The sequence below is a fragment of the Balaenoptera ricei genome, chromosome 2 (genome assembly GCF_028023285.1).
Source record: "Balaenoptera ricei isolate mBalRic1 chromosome 2, mBalRic1.hap2, whole genome shotgun sequence".
NCBI classification, from domain to species: Eukaryota; Metazoa; Chordata; class Mammalia; order Artiodactyla; family Balaenopteridae; genus Balaenoptera; species Balaenoptera ricei.
This window is the reverse complement of record NC_082640.1, coordinates 125,050,292-125,077,869: the sequence shown is the minus strand read 5'-3', so window position 1 is coordinate 125,077,869 and position 27,578 is coordinate 125,050,292. Positions and strand designations below refer to the sequence as shown.

General features: G+C 33.4%; 1 protein-coding gene across 6 annotated transcripts in view; it reads left to right on the top strand.

Annotated features, from left to right (window-relative positions):
- RALGAPA1 (Ral GTPase activating protein catalytic subunit alpha 1) overlaps positions 1 to 27,578 on the top strand; it is a 226,179-nt gene that overhangs the window by 186,262 nt on the left and 12,339 nt on the right. For all 6 annotated transcript variants that reach the window (XR_009500898.1, XM_059914119.1, XM_059914115.1 and 3 more), the window contains 2 exons: positions 11,907 to 12,065; positions 13,049 to 13,176. Coding sequence is in view for 5 of the 6 variants with exons in the window: in XM_059914119.1 (XP_059770102.1) it covers positions 11,907 to 12,065; positions 13,049 to 13,176 (287 nt within the window). In the remaining variant the exon portion in view is untranslated. The remainder of the gene's footprint in view (positions 1 to 11,906; positions 12,066 to 13,048; positions 13,177 to 27,578) is intronic.

Here is a 27,578-nt window from a genome sequence, read left to right as displayed (position 1 = left end):
TTTTGATCCGCTCTGACAATCTCTGTGTATTTGGACCATTGACATTTAAAGTGATCATTAATATAATTGGATTATTTTACATTTTTTTCTGCCATTTGTGTTTATAATTGAGCATTTTACGATTCCATCTTCTCTCCTTTCTTAGCATATCATTTATATTTTTTTCTATTTAAATTTTTTTCCAGTTCTTGCCCTAGAGTTTGTACTATACATTTACAACTAATCTAAGTCCACTTTCAAATAATACTATACTGGTTCACTGCAAGTACCTTATAATAGCACAGTATGCCTAATTCTTCCCTCCTATCCCTTGTGTCATTGCTATCATTTATTTCACTTATACATAACCATGTGTATACATAAGCATACATTATCAAATACATTGTTGCCATTTATAATCTTGAACAAACTGCTATGTGTTAGATTAATTAAGAATAAGAAAATTAAATTTTTATTTTGCCTTCAATTATTGATTCTCCGATGCTCTTCCTTTCTATATGTAGATCTGAATTTCTTTCCTATATTGTTTTCCTTCCCTCTGAAAAGGCATTTCTTGTAAGGCGGGTCTACTGGCAGCAAATTCCCTCAATTTTTGTTTGTCTGAGAATGTCTTTATTCTTCTTTACTTTTGAAGGATAATTTCACAGGGTACAGAATTCTAGATTAGTAGAGTTTTCTCTCAGCACTTAAATATTTCACTCCACTCTCTTCTTGCTTGCATGATTTCTGAGGAGAAGTCACATGTAATCCTTATCTTTGCTCCTCCATAGGTAAAATGTTTTTCCCCCCTCTGGCTTTTCTCAAGATTTTTTCATCTGTGATTTTCTGAAGTTTGCATGTGATATGCCTGGTTGTAGTTTGGGGGCCATTTATCCTGCTTAGTGTTCTCTGAGCTTCCTGGATCTGTTTTTAGGTGTCTAACATTAATTTGGGGCAATTCTCAATCCTTATTGCTTCAAATATTTCTTCTGTTTTTTTCTCTCTTTCTTCTCCTTCTATACATAAATGTTACACTTTTGTGGTTGTCCCACAGTTCTTGGATACTCTGTTATGGTTTTTTTTTTTTTTGGTCTTTTTCTCTTTGGTTTTCAGTTTTAGAAGTTTCTATTGTTATATCCTCAAGCTCAGAGATTCTTTCCTCAGCCATGTCCAGTTTACTAATGAGCCCATCAGAGGCTTTCCTCATTTCACTTACATATTTTTTTTTATCTCTAGCATTTCTTTTTGATTCTTTCTGAGAATGTCCATCTCTCTGCTTACATTATCCATCTGTTCATCCATCCATACTTTGACAACTTTTTCCATTAGTTCCCTTAGCATATTAATCATAGTTGTAATTCCAACATCCCTACCATATCTGACTCTGGTTCTGATGCGTTTTCATTCTCTCATTCTTCTTCACACTGAGTCTCCGGCAGTTTGTCAACTACATTTCAGGTTTTCCTACTCTGGCACTGGTTCCTACAGAGGTTTCTGCTCTGTTAAGTTGTTGTTCTTCATATATGCCTGTCTGTCCAATTTTGGGGCAGCAGTTTTCCCTATGACCTCAATTCTCTGATCTAAGAAGAGTACTGTAGTTGATTTTTCAGTTGTTTAGCTTTTTACTTGTTGTTAGGACAGAGTGGTAACTTATAATCTCCTTACATGCCAGGCTTCAAACTGGAAATCTCAGAACTTTATTCTCCCAAACAGAAACTCTGTATCCATTAACAATAACTCTCCACTAACCCCTCCACCCAGCCCCTAGTAACCTCTAATTTTCTTTCTTTCTCTTTTAATTTTCCAGTTCTGGATACCTCATATAAGTTGGAATCATACAGTACTTGTCCTTTTGTGTCTTACTTCACTTAGCATAATGTTTTCAAGCTTCATTGATGTTAAAGCATGTCAGAATTTCATCATTTTTATGGCTGAATAGTATCCCATGATACATATATACATTTTGTCTATCCATTTATCTATCAATAGACACTGGGTTGTTTCCACTTTTTAGCTGTTGTGAATAATGCTGCAATGAACATTGTCCTGCAGGTATTTGTTTGAATCCCTGTCTTCAGTTCTTTTAGGTATAGACCTATGAGTTGAATTGCTGGGTAATATGGAAATTATATGTTGAGCTTTCTAAAGGAACTGTCAAACTGTTTTCCACAGTGACTGTGCCATTTGACATTTCTCCCAGCAATGCACGAGTTCCAGTTTTTCCACATCCTTGCCAACACTTGTTATTAGCTATCCTAATAGGCACAAAGTATTATGCTTTGTGGTTTTGACTTGCATTTCCCTAATGACTAATGATGTGCATCTTTTCATGTGCTTATTGGCCATTTGTATATCTTCTTTGGAGAAATGTCTGTTCAGCTCTTTTACCCATTTTTTTAAATTAGGTTGTTTGTAATTTTCTTGTTGTGTTGTTGGAGTTCTTTATATATTCTAGATGTTAATCTCTTATCAGATATATGACTAGCAAATATTTTTCTCCCATTTTTGGGGTTGTCTTTTCACTCTCTTGATAGTGTCCTTTGAGGCACAGAAGTTTTTATTTTGATGGAGCTCAATTTATCTATGTTTTCTTTTGTTGCTTCTGCTTCTGGTATCAGTTCAAGAAATCATTGCTAAATCCAATGTTGTGAATATTTTCCCGTATGTTTTCGTCTAAGAGTATTATAGTTTTAGCTTTTACATTTAGGTTTTGGATCCATTTTTAGTTATTCTTTGTGTATAGTATGAGATAAAAGTCTGACTTCATTCTTTTGCACGTGGCTATCCATTTGTCCCACCACCATTTGTTTAAAAGACTACACATTCCTTTATTGAATGATCTTGGCATCCTTGTCAAAAATCAATTGGTCATCTATGCAAAGCTTTATTTCTGGGCTCCCTGTTCTATTCCATTGGTCTGAATGTCCTTTTGCTTTAATTAAATGCTTTAATTACTGTAGCTTTGTAGTAAGTTTTGAAATTAAGTAATGTGAGTTCTACAACTTCATTCTTCTTTTTCAAGATTGCTTTTACTATTCAGAGTCTCTTGAGATTCCATATGAATTTTAAGATGGGTTTTTCTATTTCTATGAAAAACCGTGTTGGGATTTTGATAGGATTGCATTGACTCTTTGGATCACTTTAAGTAGTTTTGTCATTTTAATAATATTAAACCTTCCAATCCATGAACATGGGATATCTTTCCATTTATTTATGTAGTCTTTCATTTCTTTCAGCAATATTTTGTAGTTTTCAACATACATGCCTTTCTCCTCCTTAGTTAAATTTATGCCTTAGAATTTTATTCTTTCTGATGCAATTATAAATGGAATTGTTTTTATAATTTCCTTTTTGAATTGTTCATTGTTAAAAATGCAGCTGATTTTTGTGTGTTAATTTTGTATTGTGCAACTTTGCTGAATTCATGTATTAGTTCTAACAGGTTTTGTTGTGGAATCAGGGTTTTCTGTATATAATCATGTTTTTTCAATGTCTCTGTGGAGAAACAAGAGCTTGCTTGGTCCACCATTTTGCTGACATAACACCCTAGAAGAAAATTTTGTGGGTTTTTTTTCCCCCCTCTAAGCTAATTAATTCTAAATGTAAAATTGTTTAGCAATTTACCAAGTGGAATAGTACAAGTATTTTTTTCCAATTATTTAGTTTTTTGGTTTTTTTTCAAATTATTAGAGAAGGACTGCAGGCAATTACATGGCATAGTATTCCAATTGTTTAGTATTGAGATGCCAGAAATAATGTAACTTTTTAAAATGCAAGCATATGTTTATAATTTTTTAAAAATTTATAATGCAAGCATGCTATTATATTAGTTGTCAAAGTAACTATACCTGTTTTATTGAAGAAAATTATCTTGGCTAGATAGGCTTTTTTTTACTTAAATAGAGCAATTTAAAGGGTTTATTTGTTTGTTATAGTGAGAAAATTTCAAAACATAACTTCTTTCACATGTATAATACCTACCAGATAAAAACAAAACCTGTCAAAATTGTAAACAATATGTAATAAAGTGGTATCATTTTGGAAGGTATAGTTCTCTTATTTTCTCAAGTAGTAATTTAAGTAACTTTAAGTAAAATCTACTCTTATCAAGGTTGGGGCTAAATTGAAGCAATATTTCACTTAATTCAGTAGAAAGGAAAAATTTACCCAGTCTCATAATTCAGTATAAATTATTCTAAACCTTCTTTTCATAGAAATTTTTAAAAAGTAACATTTATTTCTCTATATACTGAGTTTTCCTTTTCCCTATTCTCTGTGATTCTTGCCCTTACTGCTCTTCAGAGTCCTAGTATGTAAGATTTTCCTAAGTAACAGTCTTATATTTTATCTCTATTACAGTATCAATTTCTTTTCAATAAAAGGTTAAATCCTTAAACTTAATCATAGAAACCAGTTGTCTTATACCAGTTTTCCTTAATAAAAAAATCACTTTCTGTATTGGTATTTTTTCTCCTGAATTTAATAAATTCCACATTAGTGGTAATAAGTTGAGGCCTAGAACATGTGTCCTGTTACAAATGAACAATTGGATATCATTAGGTTGTCCCCCTTTCCTTTGTACATATATCTTTAGGTGTGTTAATCCATTCAGTAGACACATTAATGAGCACTGGTTGAAGTGTAATATTGAAGGAAGTAAGGCTTGTTGACCTCAGCGTGGAGTTTAATACCTCTAATTAAATTAGATAGTCAACAGTCAGTTTAAAGAAATAGCCGTGCCTCTGGCAAGGTAGAATTATGTATGACTCTGGTTCTTTGTTTTAAACTTGATAGGAGAAAATCATTTATATCTGTTTTATAGAAACTAATTTTAGTTTTCACTTTATGTTTAAAATATCATGTGATTTTGTAAATTATTTTTAAGCATTTTATTTTCTCAGAATGAGAGGTAAATATCTTTGAACCTCTTTAAGTGTTAGCATTTTATTTCTTGTGAAGAAAGGCTTTTTCAAGGATCAAAATGGTAGCGACAGAATTTTTACAACATAGACTATACTTTTTTTTTAACAAATTAACCAAACTTTCAGTCTAACAAAGTAGTCTCTCTTAGAAATACTACGCCACCATATTAAAAATCCTGATATAACTCCAGTCCAAGCCATCTGTTCTATAAATTCTCTCTACCTGAGGAAGATTGACAGAAAATGGTTAAAAATAATTTCCACTTAACTGAGTTTATTCACCCCTAAAAATCAAAAGTGCTGCAAGCATTGGTATAAAGTGTTCACAGGAGCTTGTCTCATTTCCTCTGTCTCCTTGTTGTAGCCACTTGCTGATACTCTGCTTCATAGGTAGCTGAATCATCCTTTTAGGAGTTTGATGAAGATCAAGTTGAGATAATTGTAACCTACTTTTAGTTGGACTCTCTAGCCTATCTTTCATTTCCTGGACCCCCTAAAAGAGGGGAAAGAAGTCAGTTCCCTCTGAAATATTGTTAGTGTACTGGACAGCAGTTCGTTTTTTGTTTTGAAATTTGGTTACAATAGTTTCGCAAATAAATGAGCTCTGTCGAACTGCTTAGTCTGATTATAAATTTAAATCCATTTTTCTTTATTTTATCTAGAAATACAATTAAAATATACTTTACTTTCCAAAGAACTATATGCTAATATAGTCTGGAAAAGGAATTGAAAAACAAACTTAAGGAATAATAACAAAAATGTTTTCATTGTTTTAGTAGAAGTGTAGTTAATGTAATAGTTAATAAATGCTATGGAATTATACACATGGTTTTACTCCTAAATCTAGCCACATTACATAAAATAATTCTGTTTTAATATAATAGACTCTGCCTTTAACCCCGATTTCTATAAATATACTCCTGATGACAAGAAATGAAGATAAACAAGGAAGTATAAATGGTTCAGAGCAGATTTATCTCAGCACTGTGAATGGTTTAATTTGGATGGTATAGCAGTGGCTTCTCATTGCATACAGAATAAAATTCTAATTCCTTACTATGGCCTTCAGTGCCCTACAGGATTTGGCCACTTGCCTGCCTACCTCTCTGATCTCATCTTCTGTCACTTTCCTTTTCACTTACCACAATCTGGCCTCACTGGCTGTCATTCTAACCTGCCATCATGTCAAGCTCATTCCCATCTCAGGGGCTGTGCACTTACCTTTTTTTTCCATTTGAAATGTTCTTTCGTCACATTATCAGACTTTTTCATCCTCATTGTTCTATTCTCAGACTCACATGACAGTTCCTCAGAGAGACCTTTCCAGACCATCCTAGCTAAAGAAGCCCTCTCTATCCAGTAACACTATCACATTACCCTATTTTATATTTGTATAGCACGTGTCACCATCAAAGTGGCATATTTAAATAAAGCCATAATTGCAGATAATTGTATTTTTATGCTGTGCACTATGTAATGATAGAAAACAATTTGCTAAGTAAGTACTGTGACATTATCTTTTTAATAGCATATTTATTGAGTGCCCACTCTGCTAAAGTATTGTGTACTAGATGCCGTGCCTATTACTTCAAGAAGCTTTTCCTAATTACTAAGAATGAATGATCCAGACAGCAAGTGAATTGTGAAAATGTATGAGAGTATGTTTTTTCACATGACTGAGGAGTATATGATAGTTTATGTTTTGCTATGTGAGTGTCTGGAAGGTGAGGGGCAAAGAATGAGGACTTGGGGCAGTGAGTATCAACTCAGTTTCAATTTCTACATGTATACCACTGTCTCGTGAAGTAACTGCCTAACCTAACTAACTTCTATGCATTCTTCAAGTGCCATTATAGATCAGTTGTCTTTGTTATTTGCATTCAGAGAGGTATGTTTAGAGCATAATCTCTACTGTTAATTATTCATTAATTGCTTAGTTTATTTTACTCTCTCTCCACTGGACTTAAAGCTATGTGAGAGCAGAAAATATGTCTGTTTTTCCTCACCGTTGTATCTTTAATAGCTTGTGCAGTGCGTTTAGTCAGCTCTCAATATTTGCTGTTTGAAAGAGGTAGATAGGAAGGAGAGAGGGAAGGAGGAGAGAAGGCCTTTTAAGAACTCATGAACTAGTCCAGCTGTGTAGGATGACTAGCATCTGATCTAGAGCAACAGTTGAGGAAATAGGAAGGAAAGTACAAAAACAGAACATAATACTTTTTTTTTTTTTTAATGAAGAGCTTGTTAGAGATACTGTAAGGAAATCAGAAATTGAAGACTTTCAGGTTTTGACTCTGAGTAATTATAATTAAGTTTTTAGGTGTTTTTAACAGAAGTGAGGACGTCAAGGGGGTAAGTTGATTTTGTAAAACAGATGATATAGTTATATTACATGAAGTCTAGTCTCTAACTCCAAATGAATGATATTTCACTGAGGAAATCTAGAATTGACTCTGGAATCTCTACTGATAATTATGGAAAATAAGAACACTGCCATAGATAGGCAAACATCTGATTTTCATAAAAGGACATGGAACAGGCCACCAACCACAAAAATTACTAACATTCATGAGCTCCATGTCAGTGCCTGGCAAAATAGGATTATTAAACAGATGGTTTGTGAGCACTTAGGTAATGAAGTAGTGATCACTAGGAGCTACCATGAGTTCACCATAACAAATCACATCAAAGTAACTTAATTTGTTTTAATAGGATTACTACATCAGGGAAGGCCATAGACAGTATAAAGCATTTAACTAAGTCGTTTGTTGTGGACAAGTTGAAGAAATGTGGTCTTAATAATAGTTCAATAAGTATGTTCGTGACTGGTTCTGTAATTATATCTAGAGAAATTAATTATATAATGAGAGGCAATAGAGGGAGGTGGTTAAAGTATGGTTTCTGAAACTAGCCTGCTTGGGTTTCAATCTTGGCTCTGCCACTTATTAGTTATGTGACCTTAGGCAAGTTACAAAGCTTCAATTCCTCACCTGTAAAAATAAGGTCAATAATAATTATACTTATCTTGTAGCATTGTTTTGAAAATTAAATAAATTATCACAAAGCACTCAGAAATAGTAAGTATTTAATAAATGTTGGATATTCATTTAACCAGGAAGGACATCTGTAATGACTCTTACACAAACCTGTCCCATTTGACATTTTTATCCAAAATCTAAATAAAGACACAAGAATTTGAATTTAAGGATAACCCAAATCTGGAAAAGGCAGAGCCAACATACTGAATAGAAGAATCATGCTAACAAAAGGCCTTGATAGGCTTTAAGATAATCGGAACCTGGTAAGTTAAAGTTTATTAAGGATACATACTAGAAATCCTCTCTAGTTCTAGTAGTCTGTTGTACCCGCTGAAAAGAACTTCGTAAGAAAAAGTCTTAAGGGTTTGAATTGACTACAGCTTCCATTTGAGCCAGTGTTGTAAAAATGCAGAAAATAATTGAGTGAACAGAACAAAGGAAGTAGTCCCACTGTGGGCTGGTTGTATTATAGCATATATTGATATTATATTCTATTTCAGACACCACAATTTAATAGAAACATCAATAAACTGAGGTAATAATCCAGGATTATTATAATCCAGGATGAATAAGTTTGTAAAGTATAAAAAGAGGAACACTTTTAACCTAGAAAAGAAAAGTTGAGTTATATATTTGACCAATCTTCAAATATTTGAAAAGATAATATGTGAAATATAGATTGGGTTTGTTTGGTATAAGTCTTATTTTGGAAGAACTAGCTTTGGGAAGGCAGATTTTGGCTTACTGTAAAGTAGGTTCTAACGATTGTAGCTCTTTTAAAATGAATGGGCTAATTTGTGAATCTGTAAACTTCCCAACCCTAGAAATATTCAAGCAGAGGCAGGATTACTTGTCAGGGATATTGCACTGGGAGTTCCTGTATTGTGTGGGAAATTAGAGCTTTAATGTCTCTTCCAGTGCTAATATTCTATAATGTACTGAGGACTTCAATTTTATATGTGTTGAATTTCATTAAACTATTTTATCTTCATAAATTGATAATGATAATCTGCAGCTTATGTTATATACCTTGAATTCCAAAATGACTTCAACAGCAGTCAAAGTGAATTTGGAAGAGTACTTTCGTTGCCAGTCATTTTAACAGACCTATCCCATGTACAGAATTCTTATACTCTATTTCAGAAGTGATTCGCATCTGGGTACAAAAACATGCAGGTAGGAACTCCTTTGAGAGTTTTCAGAGTATGGAAAAACCCTGCTGAGTACACATAAGACACAACCCTTTAAGTCTGTAAAATATAAGGAATAGATAAAATAATTTAAAACATCAAATACTATATAAAGTATTTATGTCAAATGTCAAACACACTTCTGAAGTTTCTATTAACTGTTAACCACTCAAAATTCATATTTTCAGTAGTCTTCAAAAATTCTAAGATACATGGCAATGATTAGCAATTTCTCAATTTGTTTAATTATTTTATAGCAGGGTTTAAAGACATAAAGATATAAAAACATGCCTCAACGTAACAGCATAAAATAGTTGCTTTTTTAGCATTTGGATAAAAATGATAAGGGATGTTCTTGAAGCTTTTTCCTTAAAATGATTGAACATGTTTTAAATGACTTTGTTTATATGCATGGTTCTATGCCACAAATATCTGCATTACAACATCCTGGAAAAAATATATTACTCTTTTCTGTTAAACTTCCATAAGAGACTTTTAATACTCTGTGGTAGATATTTGAAGACAAGCTTTCATTATAAAATAAAACTACAGTTGCCCTTTTCTCTCATTTCTTTAGATAAGTGGGCACTAGAAATTATAGATAGGTTTGGCAAGAGTTCAAGGGTTAATGTAGCAGATAAATAAAAGGAATTTTCTGTAAATTGAGACCTGCATTATTTCAGTTGTCTTGTCTTTCCTAACCTAACTCATTTAATTTTAAAAAGTAAATACTTAAATTCTTCCTGACAGTGTGCTCAGCTTTTACTATCGTTTATTACTTCAATTATACTTGATATCACTTAGAACAATCTGCCATTTGGAAATCTCAGTATAGCCTGGAGCTTAGTATTAGATCTGGCTGCTGTTGTAACATGTACAGCATATGACATTAATGTATCAAAATTAGATTGGATCATCCCTCCTGGTTAAATTTATTTCACATTTCTTTTGTATTCAGTTAACATAAACCTATTAGGGAAGCTGACACACGGGGATGGCTGTATAGGAAGGATATTTTTAAAGTATTTTGATTAAAAAATGAAATTATAGAGCCATGGCTTTTCTGAGTTGTGTAATCTTTTTTGGTTTTTAAAAATGTCACAAAGCCCAAGTCTTGCATTTATGTCATTCAGGGTGTGTGTGTGTGTTGTAAATAATGATAATTAAAACTTAAAATAAACATTGTTTTGATGTTTGAGGTCTATCATCATGTATTTAGAGCAATAAGCACATTTATGGTTTCCAAAAAGAATTATTTAATCCACTTAGACCTAAAAAAAGTCCTCCTTAAAAGAAAATAAAAATCTTTATATTTCTAAAATAATAGATTCTGGTCTATAGACTTAGCTGGGCACTGTCTTTAGAGTAATAGCTGCCACTATCTTATAATCTGTCAAAGAAGAGGGGGCATTTCTTACTTAGGAATATAAATTTTAAAGTTCAGGGATTTACCTCGTGTTTTCAAATACTTAATGACATTCATAATGCCTAGGCTTTTCTAGATAGATTGGTGTTGGGGACTTTTAAGAGCCATTAGAACACTGGTTCTAGGCTTTTTTTGTAATATATAGTCCTATATGATAGACTTTCTTCTCAGAAAAATACACAAATAAAATTTGCAAAAATTCATAGATCCCTTGAACCCAGATTAAGAACTCCAGGGTTAAAGGGTGACAGAAGAAAACCTTTCATTAATTGGAAGGTTAATTCCTTTGTTTGTTTAAATCACACATTTAATTGTTTTCCTGCCTTGTGGTCATTAAGCCAAAATAAATCCAATATTTCAAAAACAGAAATTGCCTATGTGTTAGCCCCTACTAAGAATATTGGCGACACTTATCCTAATTTTCTCTTCCACACTTTTCTGCCTACAATATGTCAGGTTATCTGAAAGTAATAGAAAAGCCCATGTGAGATATGCACCAAAAATGGGCTCAAATGTTTGCAGTGGCAGAATCAATAAATGTACTAAGATAACCAAATTGTATTGATATATTAAAATACATGTTTAAACAGTAATCTACATGAAGAAAACTCAATACTGATGGATATTAAGTTAATTTTTCTAATAACTTAATAGAAATCCAACTTTTGTATGCTTTGCTTTTTATAATATTAATCATCATAATGTTAACTCTCTAAATGCCAAAAACACCTTCGTAAGCACTATAAATATTTAAATAAGATCTTTAGAGAGTCTAACAAATCTCACAAAGTCTACTTGAAAGAATTTCGTAGGCGAAGTTTCATAGTCAAAGAAAAGCTGGAAATAAATTTGTTAAAGCAAATGTAATCAACTTTCTCTTACTCAGTAGATATTTATGATTTACTTCTTTTCCTTCTCTTTCTGTTGCCTCCTTTAGACCCTTTCACTTCTCATTAACACTTCCAGAGAGCGGTCAGAAAAAAAGAACAGTCTTAAATCCATCACTTTTTAAAACACTCTTTTAAACAATTTTTAAAAGGTTTGGTAGTGGAAAATTGGTGCAGTTGCTGGTTAAGAAGAGTGTTTGGTCTGTATGCGAATCTTTTTTATCTAATTTCTCTGTTTGCCATTGACTATATAGACAGTTGAAAATTATCTGGTCTTCTGCAGTGTCTCCTAATGTCTTTTGAGTGCTTGTGTTTCGCATGTTATGAAAAATGATCAAATGAAGTTTTAAAAATATTTTTAAAACTTCTTTACCCTTTAATCTTTTTATAGTATGTTGTCAGTAGCTGTATGACTGTATTCACAGGGCTTTTCTCGAGCACTATGAACTATTTTCTTGGTTTTCCAGTTGAGACATTTAGGAAATGATGAAGTACACATCGTTTGGTCAGAGCATACTAGAGACTACAGGAGAGGAATTATTCCTACCGAATTTGGTGATGTCCTTATTGTAATATACCCAATGAAAAATCACATGTTCAGTATCCAGATAATGAAAAAACCAGAGGTAAGAACTCCTTATCTTATGTTTTAATAATATATTTTGAGTTCTATATGGGTTTGTGAGTTTCTTTCCCTCTTTCAGAAGAATTAGACTAGGCATCAAAACGTGGAAATGGAGGGGGAGATGAGACACAGACTCTGGTAGCTATGTGAATTGTCTAAGTCTAGTTCAGAAGGCACTAAAATAGGAAAAATAGAAAGAAACTGTATTCTAATGGAAGAAGGCTAGGTAGTGCCAGAGTGGAAGTTCCCATTTACTGTTGTTTTTGTACACCCCACAAGCTAAGAATGTTTGTTACATTTTTAATGGGTTTTTCTCTTTTAAAAAATCGAAGAAGAATATACAGCAGAGACAATATGTGGCTACAAAGCCTAAAATAATTACTGTATTATCCACAGCTCATGTCTTTGCCTTCAGCTGCCATTTGTACCAGCCATATTCAAACAGAATACTTTTGAAACTGTCAGTCATCTGATAAAAATGACAGATTTTTTTCTAATAAACCATATAATAAAATAAAAAATAGTGTTTTAGATTCTGTAGTAAAATTATAATAAAAGTGTTTTAGGTTTGGTAGTAAAGCTGGCATCACATGAAAATAATAAAAAACTAACTTGCTGCCTGTAAGAATGTGTGTCCTTCCTGTGTTTACTCAATGGGGGAAAAGTAAATTATTTCCAAGTGTTGGACTTTTGTATACAATTGCGGCTACAAAAATTTGAAAATTGGCAGGTAGTATAAATTATTTAGTCAGTTATATGAAGCATATAATTCTTTTAATGGAAACCCTGTAGACCACTGGCATTTTTTGTTTGTTTATTGTCCTAGTATGAATGACCCATCATGGAAAAGAACTGAATTTGAATAGCATTTCTACTGAAGGAAGAACTAAACAGGAAGCAGAAAGACTTTTGTATGCAAACTGTTTCTTATTTACAACCTTTTTCCAGTTCGAGTATAAAATTATGTTCTAATTTCTCAATCAGGTTCCCTTCTTTGGTCCACTTTTTGATGGTGCTATTGTGAATGGAAAGGTCCTACCCATTATGGTTCGAGCAACCGCTATAAATGCAAGCCGTGCTCTGAAATCGCTGATTCCATTATATCAAAACTTGTATCCTTTTTAACAGTACGGTTTCTACTCTAATATATGTCTACTTTCCAAGGTAACTACTTCTTATGTGTTGTTAAGACCTTTGAGTTTTTGTTTATTGATATATAGATGATGGAGTTCCTCCCCAGTGTTTAAGCAGTTATGATATTTGAATGATGTATTTTCTTTTATACGCTTTTAATCAGTACTTGTCTTTTGGTTAATTAATTAGAGCCCCATTATGTACTAGGCGTTCTGCTAATCTGGATGTGCAGAGATAACCGTAACAGTCATTGGAAAGTACTCAATCTAGTTGAGGAAATATATTGTTTTCAGTATCTGTGCTGTAATAGAGTTATGCACAGGATGTTCTGGAATTATTATAACAATACTTCAGATACGTCTCAGTCAGCTGCAAGGAGTGGTGGTATCAGGAAACACTTCTGAGAAATGTAAGGATTGAACCAATCTTGAAGGATGAATGAATTAATCAGGTAGATGAGATTAAGAAGAGCATTCCAGGCAGAGGAATGACATAAACAGAGTCATGGAAGTATGAGAGGACATGGAGTGTTTAAGAACATGGCTTCTGGAGCCAGATTACCTGGACTCAAATGCTGGTCACCAGTTCATCAGCTATGCAGCCTTGGGCAAGTTATTTAACCTCTCTGAGCCTCAATTTCCTTATCCATAAAATGAGAATGATAATAATATCTAGCCTGTAGTGTTATGAGAACTGAATGAGTCAATATGTGTAAAATTCTTAGAACACTGCCTGGGGCGAAATATGCACACAGTTTTAAAATTTAAATTGTTTTCTGATATTCCTTTCTAAAATGGATTTGTGTTTCCATATACTTTTTCTACATTATTCAAAACATTTCAATTATTTTTCTTTTACATAATAAACTGTAGATGTTAAGCTTTACAGGGAAGGCTTTTTAAAATATCCTATGTCCTATTCCACATGAAATGGATTTATCATAAGTCTACCACATACGTTTTCTTCTTGTAATGAAAATTGACTTAAGCAATCTGATTTCTATGTAATTTCTCACATATTCTGATACTGTGGAATGGAATTATAGGTGGATCATAGCATGTTACATTGCTTAAGCTTAATGTCATTTATATAGCATTTCTTTTTTGTAGCGGTTACATCTTCACTTACTTCGAGTTGAAAACTCAGATTTGACGTGGTCGTTGTCATGAAATGTAAGGATTCAGTTTATTATATCCTGAATATCTCTAGAAAGGTAGCTAATCTTATAAGGAATATGCAGATTATTATCTGTAAACTAGTTTTGTCCGCATTGTCAACTCTACTGAGATTGACTTCTTTCTGACCTATGCGTCTTTACAGTTCCCCTGATCTTGATGTTCATCCTGAGGTTAGTGTTCTCCATCATTTCATTTAAAACACAGTTGAAAGAATGCCTTAAATCTTCTGGGAAAGTGATGAGAGCAAGATTAGATTGTAATACAAAACTCTATTTGCCTCTTGTGTCAATAGGAACTCAATTTATTGAACTAACACAAACTATTTCTGGCCTGATATACAAGCAACATGTAAAATGCACACCTTACCAAGTAGTTCAAGTATACCAATTAAAAGTGAGGATATAGCTTAATTTCTTTTACCTGCGCCTAAATTCATACTCTTAAGGACTAGTTCAGATTTGCATGTTACACTAGAGGTATAATAGCTGGATTTGCAGTTAGAAACATTGATTTTTTTTTAACATCTTTATTGGAGTACAATTGCTTTACAATGGTGTGTTAGTTTTTGCTTTATAACAAAGTGAATCAGCTATACATATACATATATCCCCATATCTCCTCCCTCTTGTGTCTCCCTCCTACCCTCCCTATCCCACCCGTCTAGGTGGTCACAAAGCACCGAGCTGATCTCCCTGTGCCATGTGGCTGCTTCACACTAGCTATCTATTTTACATTTGGTAGTGTATATATGTCCATGCCACCCGAGGTCCGCCTTGTGATCCTAGTCAAGTCCCAGAATCTCTAAACCTAACTTTCTTCATCTGTAAAAAAGATGCTAATACCCATCTTGGAATTGTTGTGAAGAATAAATGAGATAATGAATTTGGATGCACCTAGTAAATGAAATAAGGCACGTTATTTTGTGCAGTGATTAATTCTGTTATGTGTAAAGATTACAGTCAATATGAAACAACTCTACCCAACAGCAAGAAATTGCCTAATTGGGTTTTTATGTTTGGTTGGTTGGTTAATTGATTGGATTGGATTTTTAGGCCTGTTTCATGAAGCTCTTAATAGTTAATCTTGCTGAGATGTTAATAGATACCACATTGGAGAAAATTCTAAGATGAAGAGAGGTAATTTCAGATGAAAACAGTAAACGTGAACACTTTATTTACACAGCAGATGTGAGCAACTTCTATCAGGAAAACCACTTCTGGAACTATCAGAGTAAAAATATTAAATCAGACAGATCAAACAAATTTTTCTTGACTTAGAAGCTTGAATTTAGAAGCTATATACAAGTTATTTTCCCATACTATTTAAGTATATAATAGAGATACTCAGCCTTTGCTAATCTGAAGAACATGTAGTCATCTTTCACAAAGATTCACAAAGGTGTATATTAATTCTAAATGTTGGAGGAAATAACTTCATATAGGTACTGATAGATAACTTGATTTTTTTTTTTAAAGATAGATTTTATTCATTTTAAAAATTTTTTTTGTTTTTTTATTTTTGGTCTTCATTGCTGCACATTGTCACAGTGAGCAGGGGCTACTCTTCCTTGCAGTGCGCAGGCTTCTCATTGTGGTGGCCTCTCCTGTTGCGGATTATGAGCTCTAGGCACGCGGACTTCAGTGGTTGTGTCTCGTGGGCTCTAGAGCACAGGCTCAGTAGTTGTGGCGCACGGGCTTAGTTGCTCCGCAGCATGTGGGATCGTCCCAGACCAGGGATTGAACCCGTGTCCCCTGCATTGGCAGGTGGATTCTTAACCACTGTGCCACAAGGGAAGCCCAATTACTTGATTTTTAAATGAAAGTTTATACAATAAATTACAACTAGATGTTTTTGAGATATTGAAATATAAATGTCTTTTCATTTTAAATAACAAATACATATTTCAGAAATATAATAAAATTTTAAATGTATATTTTTGACAAATTCAGATAAGCTCCCATTAAGGAAAAAAAATCATGCGCTCTAAAACAGATCAATAAAACAAAAGAAATTACAACAAAAACTGAGATAGAAGTAGGCTTTGAAAACCACCAGTTACTATTTTAATCCTCATAAGAGAAATGAAGGAGTAAAAGAATATGTAATAAACTCAATTATATTTGGATAATTGTACTGCTGTGTCAGTTATTTTATGCCCAGTAAAAGTACCCACGAAGATTCCACAGCATAAATTGTGCTATTTATGATCATTAAGTACAGCTTAAATTTTATCCTAGGAACATCTTCTGTATCTGTGAATCTAATGTTGTTCACTAAATGAGGACAATATTGATTGTCATATGCTGCCCAAATCGATCATGCTGGCAGCCATAATTACAGTAATCTGTCAGTATTGATGACTGTCTTTCAAGCTTTGAAACCTCTCCTTTACTTCACTTGTCATTTCTTGCATTACCTGTACTTGAAAAGCATTTTCTTGCAACCTCTGATTTTGTCAGCTAGGTTTTTTGGGGGGGTTTTTTTGGGTTTTTTTTGTCTCTAGCTCAATTTGTTGGTTTGATCATGCAGTTAGAACTGAAATGCATCACTGGGGAGAAGGAGTAGGCACATTCTCAGTAACCATTGGACCTGAGGGGTATTTCAGGTTGATCTTAGTCATCATTTATTTATTAATTACCTGTTGAAAGAGAGTGTATGTGTGTGTTAGTGGGGTTTGGGTTTTTTTTGTTGTTTGTTTTTGGCTTTTTTGTATTAGGAATAATAATTCCAAAGCATTAATTTCATGATCTTAGCTATCATGACTTTCCCTTAAATAAAAATGTTAAAGTAATTATTTGTTTTGATCCTAGGGACATTTTGACTATGTATAAATGTTAAATATGTTGCTATCAAATATGTACTATTTCTCTTTCTTTTTTAATGTGAGATTTATTATACGTAGAAATTTTCAGAAGTTACTGCATATAGTCATGTTGTATTCAGGTTCTCAGAGAAACAATCAGTAGGATGTGTGTATATACATAAGTACATAAAGAGAGAGACTGATTTTAAGGAATTGGCTCACACGGTTGTGGGTATGGCAAGTCTGAAATCTGTGGGAGTTGGGGTAGAGTTGATGCAGTCTGAGTCAGAAGGCATCTGGAGATAGAATTCCTGCCTTCCTTGGGGACCTCAATCTTTTCTCCTAAGGTCTTCAACTGACTGGATGAGACCCACCCACGTTATGGAGAGTAATCTGATATACTTTTCTCCTGATTTAAATGGTATTCACATCTAAAAAATACCTTCACAGCAACATCTAGGCTGGTGTTTGACCAAAAACTGGGTACCATGGCCTAGCCAAGTTGACATAAAATTAACCACATCCCATGTCCTAATTTTCTTAAGTTTTTCTTCTTAACCTTTCTTACTGCAAAATATAATTTGAAAAAAGAGTATAAATCCTAAATATACTATATGGTGAATAATTACAGTTTTACCACCACCAGGTCAAAAGATGCAACTGTACTGTTTTTCTTCTATCAAAAATATTGATTGATCACTTAAATGGTAATGGTAAAGATTTTGAGAGAAATGCAAAGACAAATCAGATGGTAATCTCTTCAATAATCTTATAATTTAATAGGGGAGATAATTATATATGTACACTAAAAATTATAACACAAGGTAAAATGTGTCACAGTAGGGTTGTAGATAAGATGCTGTGGGAGTTCCAAGGAAAAAGTCATTACTCTGGAGTAAGAAAATCAGGAAAGAATGTATAGAAAATCTGGGCCTCAAAGGGTGAGATTTGAGTAGATGGAATGCAGCATGTCTGTTATAATTCTTGTAATTTATATTTTGAGGCTTTATGTGTGTATATATATATATGTAATACATATATAATATTGTGAAATATACATTTTGGGGGATGTTATAAAATAAAATAGTATCTTTAAAAAACACTTTCCTCCTAGATTTAATATTCTTTCCTCCCAAACCAATATTATTTGATTTCTTCTAATCTGTTTAGATTTGACTTTTTCGTAAATGCCAGAATTGGGTTTCTGTTTAACTTTATCAGACAAATTACCAGAAGTCAATGATCATTCTTCAATTAGTCACAGTTTGTTATCCCTGCAGTTCTACTACTCAAATGTAAAGAACCTGTTGCAAAAGTATGAGAGCCAAAACGAAATGAAATGTAATTGATTGGCTCCACTAATGCAGTTTGCCATTCATTACGAGAGAACATTATAAAACCTCTTAGGGAGGCCCATCAATATTGCTGCCATTTCATGTTAGAAGAAAGTGAGTTTATTGAGAAACTGCATAACTTTATGTATCTACCGTCTTTTGTAGATCATTTCCTCAGAAGATAGTATTGGTAAGTATAGACTGTCCTTAATTATAGTCCTTAATTATAAATTAATTATATTTAAAAATGTGGAGGCTGACTGTTGGGTAATCAGCCTGGGCTTCAGAGTCCAGAACCACTTATTAAGTGTGTCACTGTCTTTATGTCTAATTTTATTTAATCTGTAAAAGGAGTACCAAACTCAGTAGTGTTGTGAGGATTAAATGAGATTATCCACATGAAGCACTAAGCAGCCTGTCTGTCATGTAGCAAGAGCTCAGAAAATGTGTTTTTACATACTGTTATACTTTTACATGTTGTTGACAAATGAAGTTTTTTTATCCTGTTCTGATAGTACCTTGGCTTCACAGCAAAAATAGCAAAGGAAAAGAAAGCCAGTACCACCATTTTACCTGTTTTCTCAAATCCAGTGTGACAGTATGGTCCATATATGCCAATCTATGGACAGTTGGGTTATATCATAGTGTACCAGAAAGAAAATAGGAGAACTCTATCAGGTGATTGTCTGACTGTTCCCTAAAAACAACAAAACTTGAAGTTCCTCTACTTCCATCTTTATTAACTTCTGACCTTTGCTAGAAAAGGAATTTTTTTTTCTCTCTATTAAACGCTATGTTGTTGATATTAGTGATGAAGGTGCACTGGTATGCTCACATTATTATTAACTACACCTACTGCATAATGTGTAAGTTTTATTCTAGTCTTTATTTAAATAGAAAAACAGCAGTAGCTTCAGATGCTATTTGGGGATTTCAGAGAGCAAAGAATGAAGGATGTAAAGCTGAAATTACTCTAACCTTGTTTAACATAGGAATTGCAGTGCTTTTAATCTATTATTTTCCTTTTACTAAATATACGGGATTTTGCTATTGAATTTTTAATAACTCAATAATGGAATTAAAATTAAACTATGGATCACAAATCTCCCCATTTTCTTGTAACTGCTTTTCCTCTCAAACGCTAGAATATAGCCTATTTAAATCTTAACTTTTGCTTGCCAAACCACTGTTACCGTCCATCTGTTCATGCCAATTGCAAAGAAGGTTCGGTTTTTAGTGAAGCTTTGCATTTCACATAAGGTATGCGAAGTGAAATTTCACAAGGGACATGATGGATCCTGATTCTTAGTGATAAACCTTTGGGGCCATCAGGGTTGGCATATGGTCCAGTATGATATGAAGGCTTGGGTTCCCTGGCTTCACTTCTTTGGCGTGAAGCTGATAAAACCTGGCTCTTGAGTATTATTTCACTGGACACCAATCATGGGCAGCAGGAACTGCCCATTTAACTCTCTGTGGGAAGGAAGCCCAGAGAGCATTCACAATGGTACCATTGTCGAGTTGCAAACTGCTCTGAACAGCTTGACGGCACTAGGGAGGAGGGGAAGGGGTTGCTTTACTAATTGCTGTTCAGAAAAGAGAAGAAGCAAAAATAGCTGTTGTAGAACTGATGTTTCTACATTTACTTATTCTTTTGATAAGGGTGTTGACTTTTATTTAGCACATACCTACTATCAAAAAGAAAGCAAATTAATATATTTAAGCAACCACCTGTAGTAATTCCTTGTTAACATGCCATTATCTATTTTCAGCCCACCAGATTATAGCAGAGCAAAAGTCGGTTTGCTTCATGATATTTTTACCTTTAAATGAAATGAAAGTAATGTTTTGTAATCTTGATAGAAATTTAAAATAAGGGAAAGTGGATTAAAACCAGCACATTTTATATATCAGATAAGGTTAGAGACAGATTTGGCTTACGCTGTGTTTTTTAGAATTCCCAAATATCGTCTGAATACATATAAGCAATATTAATATAGAAATGTAAATTAATTTTATGCATAACAATCGCAAATGCTAAAATAATCCACTAAGCAAATCTTAAGGTTAAATACTGGATTTATCATTTAAATCAATAGGTAATGCCTATTTCAGTCACTCATAATTGTCTTTCTCTCCTTGAATTCTATTTTGGATATCTTTTTTAGATGTGAGTGTTGTTTCTTTGTTATGTGAGGCATTGTATGCTGTGATATTTGTATAAACACTACTCTGGGCCTTTCCAATTTCTTCTGGTCAGTCTAATCAAGCAGTTGGAGATTCTGATGCAAAGAAACAATGATCTACAACTTAAAAAAAATTAAAGCTTTTTCAGCCCCCAGGATCCTGACCCCACAGTATATTTCCATAGATGATTCTTTTTTTCAGCAGAACTTAAGTTGACTAAATTATACTGCAGTATTGTAATTTATGCAACATGTCCTTTCAAAGGATCAGGGAGAAATATTTTAAGAAAAATTTTTTAATCTATAGATTTTAAAAAATGGGGTGTTCTTGCTAAACTGAGGGAAAATCAAATGCATGTTTTATAAAATTAGTAACAGTCTGTAAGATTTACTAGTATTGCATCTCTTCATGTCCCCTTAAATTATTTTAGTAAATGGGCACCAGTGCAATATTTCAAAAACAGTAATTCATTGAATGCCCATTCTTCCTTTTACTGCAGAATAGATTGTAGTTAAGTCAAGATTAATGGGTAGATTTTAATGTTAAAGTCCAGTCTCTGAGCCTATTATTCCCTGGGGGCATATAGTGCATTAGTTTAAGCCAATATACTGTTTATCATAGATGCTATGACACTGTCTTAAATGACAGTTTGCTGTACTTTGTAACTACTACCATGATAATAAATCACTTGTTTTGTACTCCTGATAATTATAGCATTTAAACAAAATCTTAATTAAGTTAGTGCACATTTAGGTAGAGATAACACTTAAGTAATTGTACACTGTAAAATTTCACTTAGTTATTTTTTCCCTTTTTGCAGTCTTCTCACAGAACCCAAGTTTAGTATTTAGTCCAAACACAGACATTCATTTCCTCAACTTAATGTACTGAAATTTTTGTTCCTAAGAGGAACAACACAGTGATTGTTCCTAGTCTCCCCCCCAATATTTTTTAAACTCTTACTGTAATACTAGTAATTTTGAAGCAGTTCTCTGTTGACTATGAAAGTCTCATTATTACTTAATGGTAATATTTTCAAGCAGATCTTACCAAGAAGGAGAGCACAAAATTTTAATTTCATTAAATTTGAAATCCAGGTAACTTAGTTTTTCTTTTAGATGTTTTGTTTCATACAACTTTCATGAAAGTGTAATAGATACACATATTTGATAATCATGTTAGTCCTTTTTAGAAACTGCCAATGATTATTAGATTATTAAATCAGGAAGGATTTTCAGAACCTTTAGGTAGGTTTAAATTTTTAATCCTATTTATTTAAGGTTAATCTTTTTAAATGTATTTACATGAAGTTTGTTAGAATTGGGCTTATCAACTTTTTACTTAATGTTTTCATTTAGTAATTGACTGATTTATGAGCAATTATATATGGTCCAAATTTTATACAGCTCCAGCTTTCAATAATAGGACTATCCTCACAGTGCCTTAGCACCTGTTATGGATTTTGAGTCATCTGGCAGCCCATGGGACTTAGATAAAGAAGTACCAGGTGTCCTGCCTGTCTCCTAATTGAGACGCAGTGAAAACAATATAGACTTGGCAGCATGCTTAAAAGGATGGATTAAAGCCCAGCTTTGTCTACTCTGACAAATCACAGCTTTTCCTTCATAGTGTAGATAGTATCAACTACTAAAGAATTTCATTAATATAAAGCATCATAAAAATCATACACAATAATTGGTCATAACCTGTTGCAGATTTTCAGAATTTCTAATAACATAGTACAAATAATTCCAAGATTCATGCTATTTATTTAGGGGAATTTTATTTTTACTGCATATGAACTAGACTGCATGTTTCTTAAAGAAATTAGCTACTGTAGGAAAGAAATGGAGTATTAATTAATTTACTAGATCTTCTTTATAAAGTAAGCAATATAGTTTACTTTTATAAATGAGCAGTGCCTTTTAGTCCATGGGATACTTAATTGCCCTGTATATTTCAGGGAAGTATGCCACTTTACTCCTGATAATTATTATTAGATCCTGCAGATGTACTTGCAAAATATATCTACCCATATTCTATATCTCAATAAAATTCTTATTTTTCATTATGTTTTCAAGACCCTGTGTAATGATACTGCCTCAGAATGTTTGAAGATACTTCAAGGCCTTTTAGAACTAAAAAGTCAAATGTGGTTTTTTTATTTTCTCTGTTTTTTATTTTAGATCATGCCATGGATTTTGATTACTATACTACATATGATATTCTAGTATAAAACATTTTTGAAAAATTGCCAATCAATCATAGAACTTAAGCTAGTAGTCATTGTGTTGGCCGCCCTTGAGCTGACTAAAATCCCTTTTATACTTTTTTTTTTCCCATCTAAAATCCAGATCATTGAGATTGTCTGTAGAAAGAGCACTGGACTGTTAAATGACCAAGGTTCTAGTCCGAACTCTACTGGTCAGCAGCTTTGTTTTTCTGAGCGAATCTTTATATTCTCCTTCGAGGCAAGGCTTATTGCTGAATAAACATTTTGCTGATTTTGCTAAGTTTCCTGACATTAATGTTTGTAGATCATTGTTGTATCCGTCCTCTAATTCTAACTAAAATTATCACAACCAATGGGGCAAAATGTTTGTTTCAATGCTAAATTGTAATGAGTTGTAATTACTTTCAACATTTACAGAATTTCTTCTGTAGGCAATTATTATAATTTTTTAAGAAATTGATATCAGTTTTCTTTTAATGTTACACCTTACATATGTATACATTGTGCTTTACTCACTTTTTCTTCTTCTGGAGAAGGTCAGCAAGATTAAGGGTAGGGGTGGAACCAGACTCTCTCTCCAAATTCAATCCTAGGAGAGTCCCAACTGTATTTGCCCCAAAGGGCTTTGTCTCTGGGGAGCCAAACTGAGATTAGAGGAAGGGGGCTGTCTGCATAATAGGCTCTCCTAATCAACTACCAAACCAACTTTATTCATTCATTCTATAATTTATAAACAATCATTGAGTGCTGCTAGGCCCTGTGCTAGGCGCTAGAGATATAAAGATAAAAAGGCATGGCCTCCGCCCTCAGACATTAGTCTCCCACTAGTTTATTAGGAGAACAAGCGTGAGGAATGAGGCACACTTGATGCTTAACAACTGGCTCTGGAGAGCAGGAGGAGGCCTCGATTTGTGGCATTTTTTTGAGTTCTATGATGTGAAAACTCCCACCATAGCCAATTTCAAACTACCAACCATCTTACAAACTTTGTAAATATCGTAAGTAGTACTTGCAAGAAATTTTTAATAGGTAAAACTCTTTCTCTTCCTGCAATTACTGTTTTTGGAATTTTGTATACAGAGAAGGGAGATGAAATTCCTGACTGCTAAAACGGCAAAGAAACCACATTAATATGAGTGTGGGCAAGTGCTTACTAAATTAGGAATTTCAGAATGGGCCCTAAATCCCTGAGGCTATGCTATTGAGCACAGGTATAGACACTTCCTGCTTTGCCTTTACTTAAAAAGGAGCCAGTAGCTTTTTCTTTTCTTGTTTAGGAAAGAAAACATTAAACCTGAATTTAAGAGGAAATTAATTAAGCAATGATATGCCTTTGTCGTCTGTCTGTAATTTTCGTAACTCCTTTTTGTGAAAAATTATACTTTATATTGATTCTTGCTATGTACAACATACATATATACAAACATATACATACATGTACACATACTTACACACACACAAATTTCTATTTCTTTGAGACCAGTCACAAATTACATTGGACCTAAGTATTTATACAACCTCCTGGGCGTGCCATGGAATTAATGATCACAAAACTGAAAGTTTTGCCTTTTCTGACAGCAAAAGCAGTTCAAAATTACATTGTATTATTAAGAAAATTATTTTGGCGAATGAAGGGTTGTTGCTTCTTTAAAAACCAAATCTACCTTTTATCTGTTCTCCCTATACATTAGTCAAGTTGAAAAAAGTGTTTCTAATTAACTGTCTGCAGTCTCTTTTCTTCATTTTGTGTTTTTTCTCATGAGAAATCAGAGTTTTCTCTTACCAGAATAAGTCAAAAGTTCCTCTTGTACATAACATAAACAAGAAAGATTATCAGAGTTCTTGCACATGAACACAGGTATATTTCTTAAACTGATACTGAAAATTGTCCTAGTAGAGACAGCACCTGCTATTTACAAAGACTTGAGTCAAAGGTCAAAATAACTATTTTCATCACAGATGTAGGGGGACTTTTGGGTTACTTTATATTTATATCCTTTATCTTCATCAGCCCTATGACATAAATAGGAGCAGGTGGGGGGATCCCCATTTAACATTCAGAGAAACTGTGGCACAGAGAATTCATGCATCTCTTTCCAGGAGTGGGCTGAAACTGAACCCTAGTTTCATAACAGCTGGTCTTGACACAGTGACAGGGGGCCATTATTATTTCATATGATAAGTTTAAAATCAAAAGTAGTTACTTGAATACTGATATTAACTTCATATTAATGAAGTACAGATTGGGTTTAAACTATTTATTTATACTATAAAAATCATTTAGTTCCCTTTTCTTATTTTTAGAATGGTAATATTCCTTCCCCCCATTTCTATTTTTACAGGAAAGTAGAAGGAAGGAGGATTAGTGGATAATTATATTGCTGTGATTGCAGCACCTGTGTGTTATTTCTTTTGATTGGCTAGTTCTGTATTAAAGATTCCTACCAGCTAAAAGTCTCCTTTATCAAATGGCTTTTTATTCTAGTTTTGGCTTGGGTTGTTTTAGATTTGCAACAAAAACCGTCTTAATTCAACTTAGACTTGTACTTTAAATTTTGTTCTGAATTTGTAAGTTTACCATCACCTTTTTATGATTTCACCCATTTCAATTTTTTTAATTTCAATGCCAGTGGCAACACACAATCACAGTAGGAAAATAGCTTGAGCTATCCTGTTGTTATTAGCCATCAAGTTTGCGTATGCCACTCAATTTATAGGTACTAATAACTCTTCCCTAGAGAGCTGCCTTTTAAGGAATAAGTGTCTAACATATTGTAAGCAGATATAGGAGTTAACTACTTTGGACTATGGTTACCATTGCAGATGTTAACATCACTGTTTGGAACTTTATCCTCATCTCAATCGCAAAAAACCTTGTTTGTGGACTCAGGACTATTGCTGAAGTACTTAGAGTTCATTTTATCTCCTTAATATATGTTTTCCAAAGTAAAAGGGGAAAAGATGTAAGTACTGTATATTGGGTTGCTTTCATATTGTTGTTTATTTATTTGACTACATCACACTTGGAAAATTAGAATATTTAGCTTTTAGAAGGTGAGTTACTGTAGTCTATAATAATTTACTAAGCTAACAGTATTTTCTGAAAATAATCCCCCAGAAGGAAACTTCAGACAGTGGACTGCCTAATTTGTGATAACCGTTGCAGTTTTTCATTTAAATTCAACCATTAATGATTGTTTTCCTTCACTCTGCCACCTATACTTCAACTTTAAAAAATTGTTTTAGAAAGCATCATTTTCTCCAATTATGATTTTTTTGCAGTTTTATTAAATACATCATGTGTTTTTATACAAAATGAATACATTATGTCTAGATAATTATAGTTTCTATAGCTTTATATATTAGGGTTTCTTCAGAGATTTATGAATCTCCTTTTGTATAGTGAAATAGAATTACACTTCAGAATGTATCCTTAAGAACCTAGGGGCAGGACAGGAATAAAGATGCAGACGTAGAGAATGGACTTGAGGACACAGGGAGGAGGAAAGGTAAGCTGGGACGACATGAGAGAGTGGCATTGACATATATATACACTACCAAATGTAAAATAGATAGCTAGTGGGAAGCAGCCGCATAGCACAGGAAGATCAGCTTGGTGCTTTGTGACCACCTAGAGGGGTGGGAGAGGGAGGGTGGGAGGGAGACACAAGAGGGAGGGGATATGGGGATATATGTATATGTATAGCTGATTCACTTTGTTATACAGCAGAAACTAACACAACGATGTAAAGCAATTATACTCTAATAAAGATGTTAAAAAATTTTTTTTAAATAAAAAATAAATGTATCTTCTCTAGATATTCATTTCTTGCTCTAATAATCTCCTTGCTTTAGAAATATTAAATTTGCTTTCTCTCTGCCTAATTTTTGTGTAAACTCTAAATATAATAAGGTAAAGTAAAATATTTCATTTATAGGCCCTCTGAAAGTAGAGCATTTTAGAAGCAGGTAGGTGTCTCCACCCTACTTTTCATGAAGCATTTTACCCATTCAAGCAGACTTTTAAAAACAGCTTGTTTTGATAGCAGACTGTTCTCCTGTGGGCCTTCAGCCTTTGCTTCCTGGCAGCACCTTTGGTGCGAAAAGAGAGTGATCAATTGGGAGACTATCAGTGCCAGCATGCACAGAGTGATAAGTTAACACACCACTGGGAATTTCTAGGGCCCACCAAGATGCTTCACTTCTAATGTGCTAACAAGCTCATTTTTCTACCTCTTGCCTCTTCAGTTATTTTTTTTCTCAGAAGAGCTTAGAAGTTGAGTGCATCAGGCATAATGAAAAGCTCTGTAGGAGGGAGAAGCAATAACCCCATTTTTCCCTTTTCAGCCAAATAGAAAATTAGTTTCTGGTAATACACAAAGGCCAGTATTTTTTGTACAAGGGGCACTGCTGTGAATCAAAGGACTCTATTAACTGCAGAAAATTCGGCAGCTGTGAATCTCCCCCAATGAAAAAAGTACTTTCCAACAAGTTGTGAGATATGTGGTATTATTTAGATTGAACCATCAGTTTCATCCCCTTTCATTTACAACCATATACCCTCTTTTAAAAGTGTGCTATATTACTTTTCTGTGTTAACACTCAAAAACGTCTATATGATCCTTCCATAAAATCCTTTCAATAT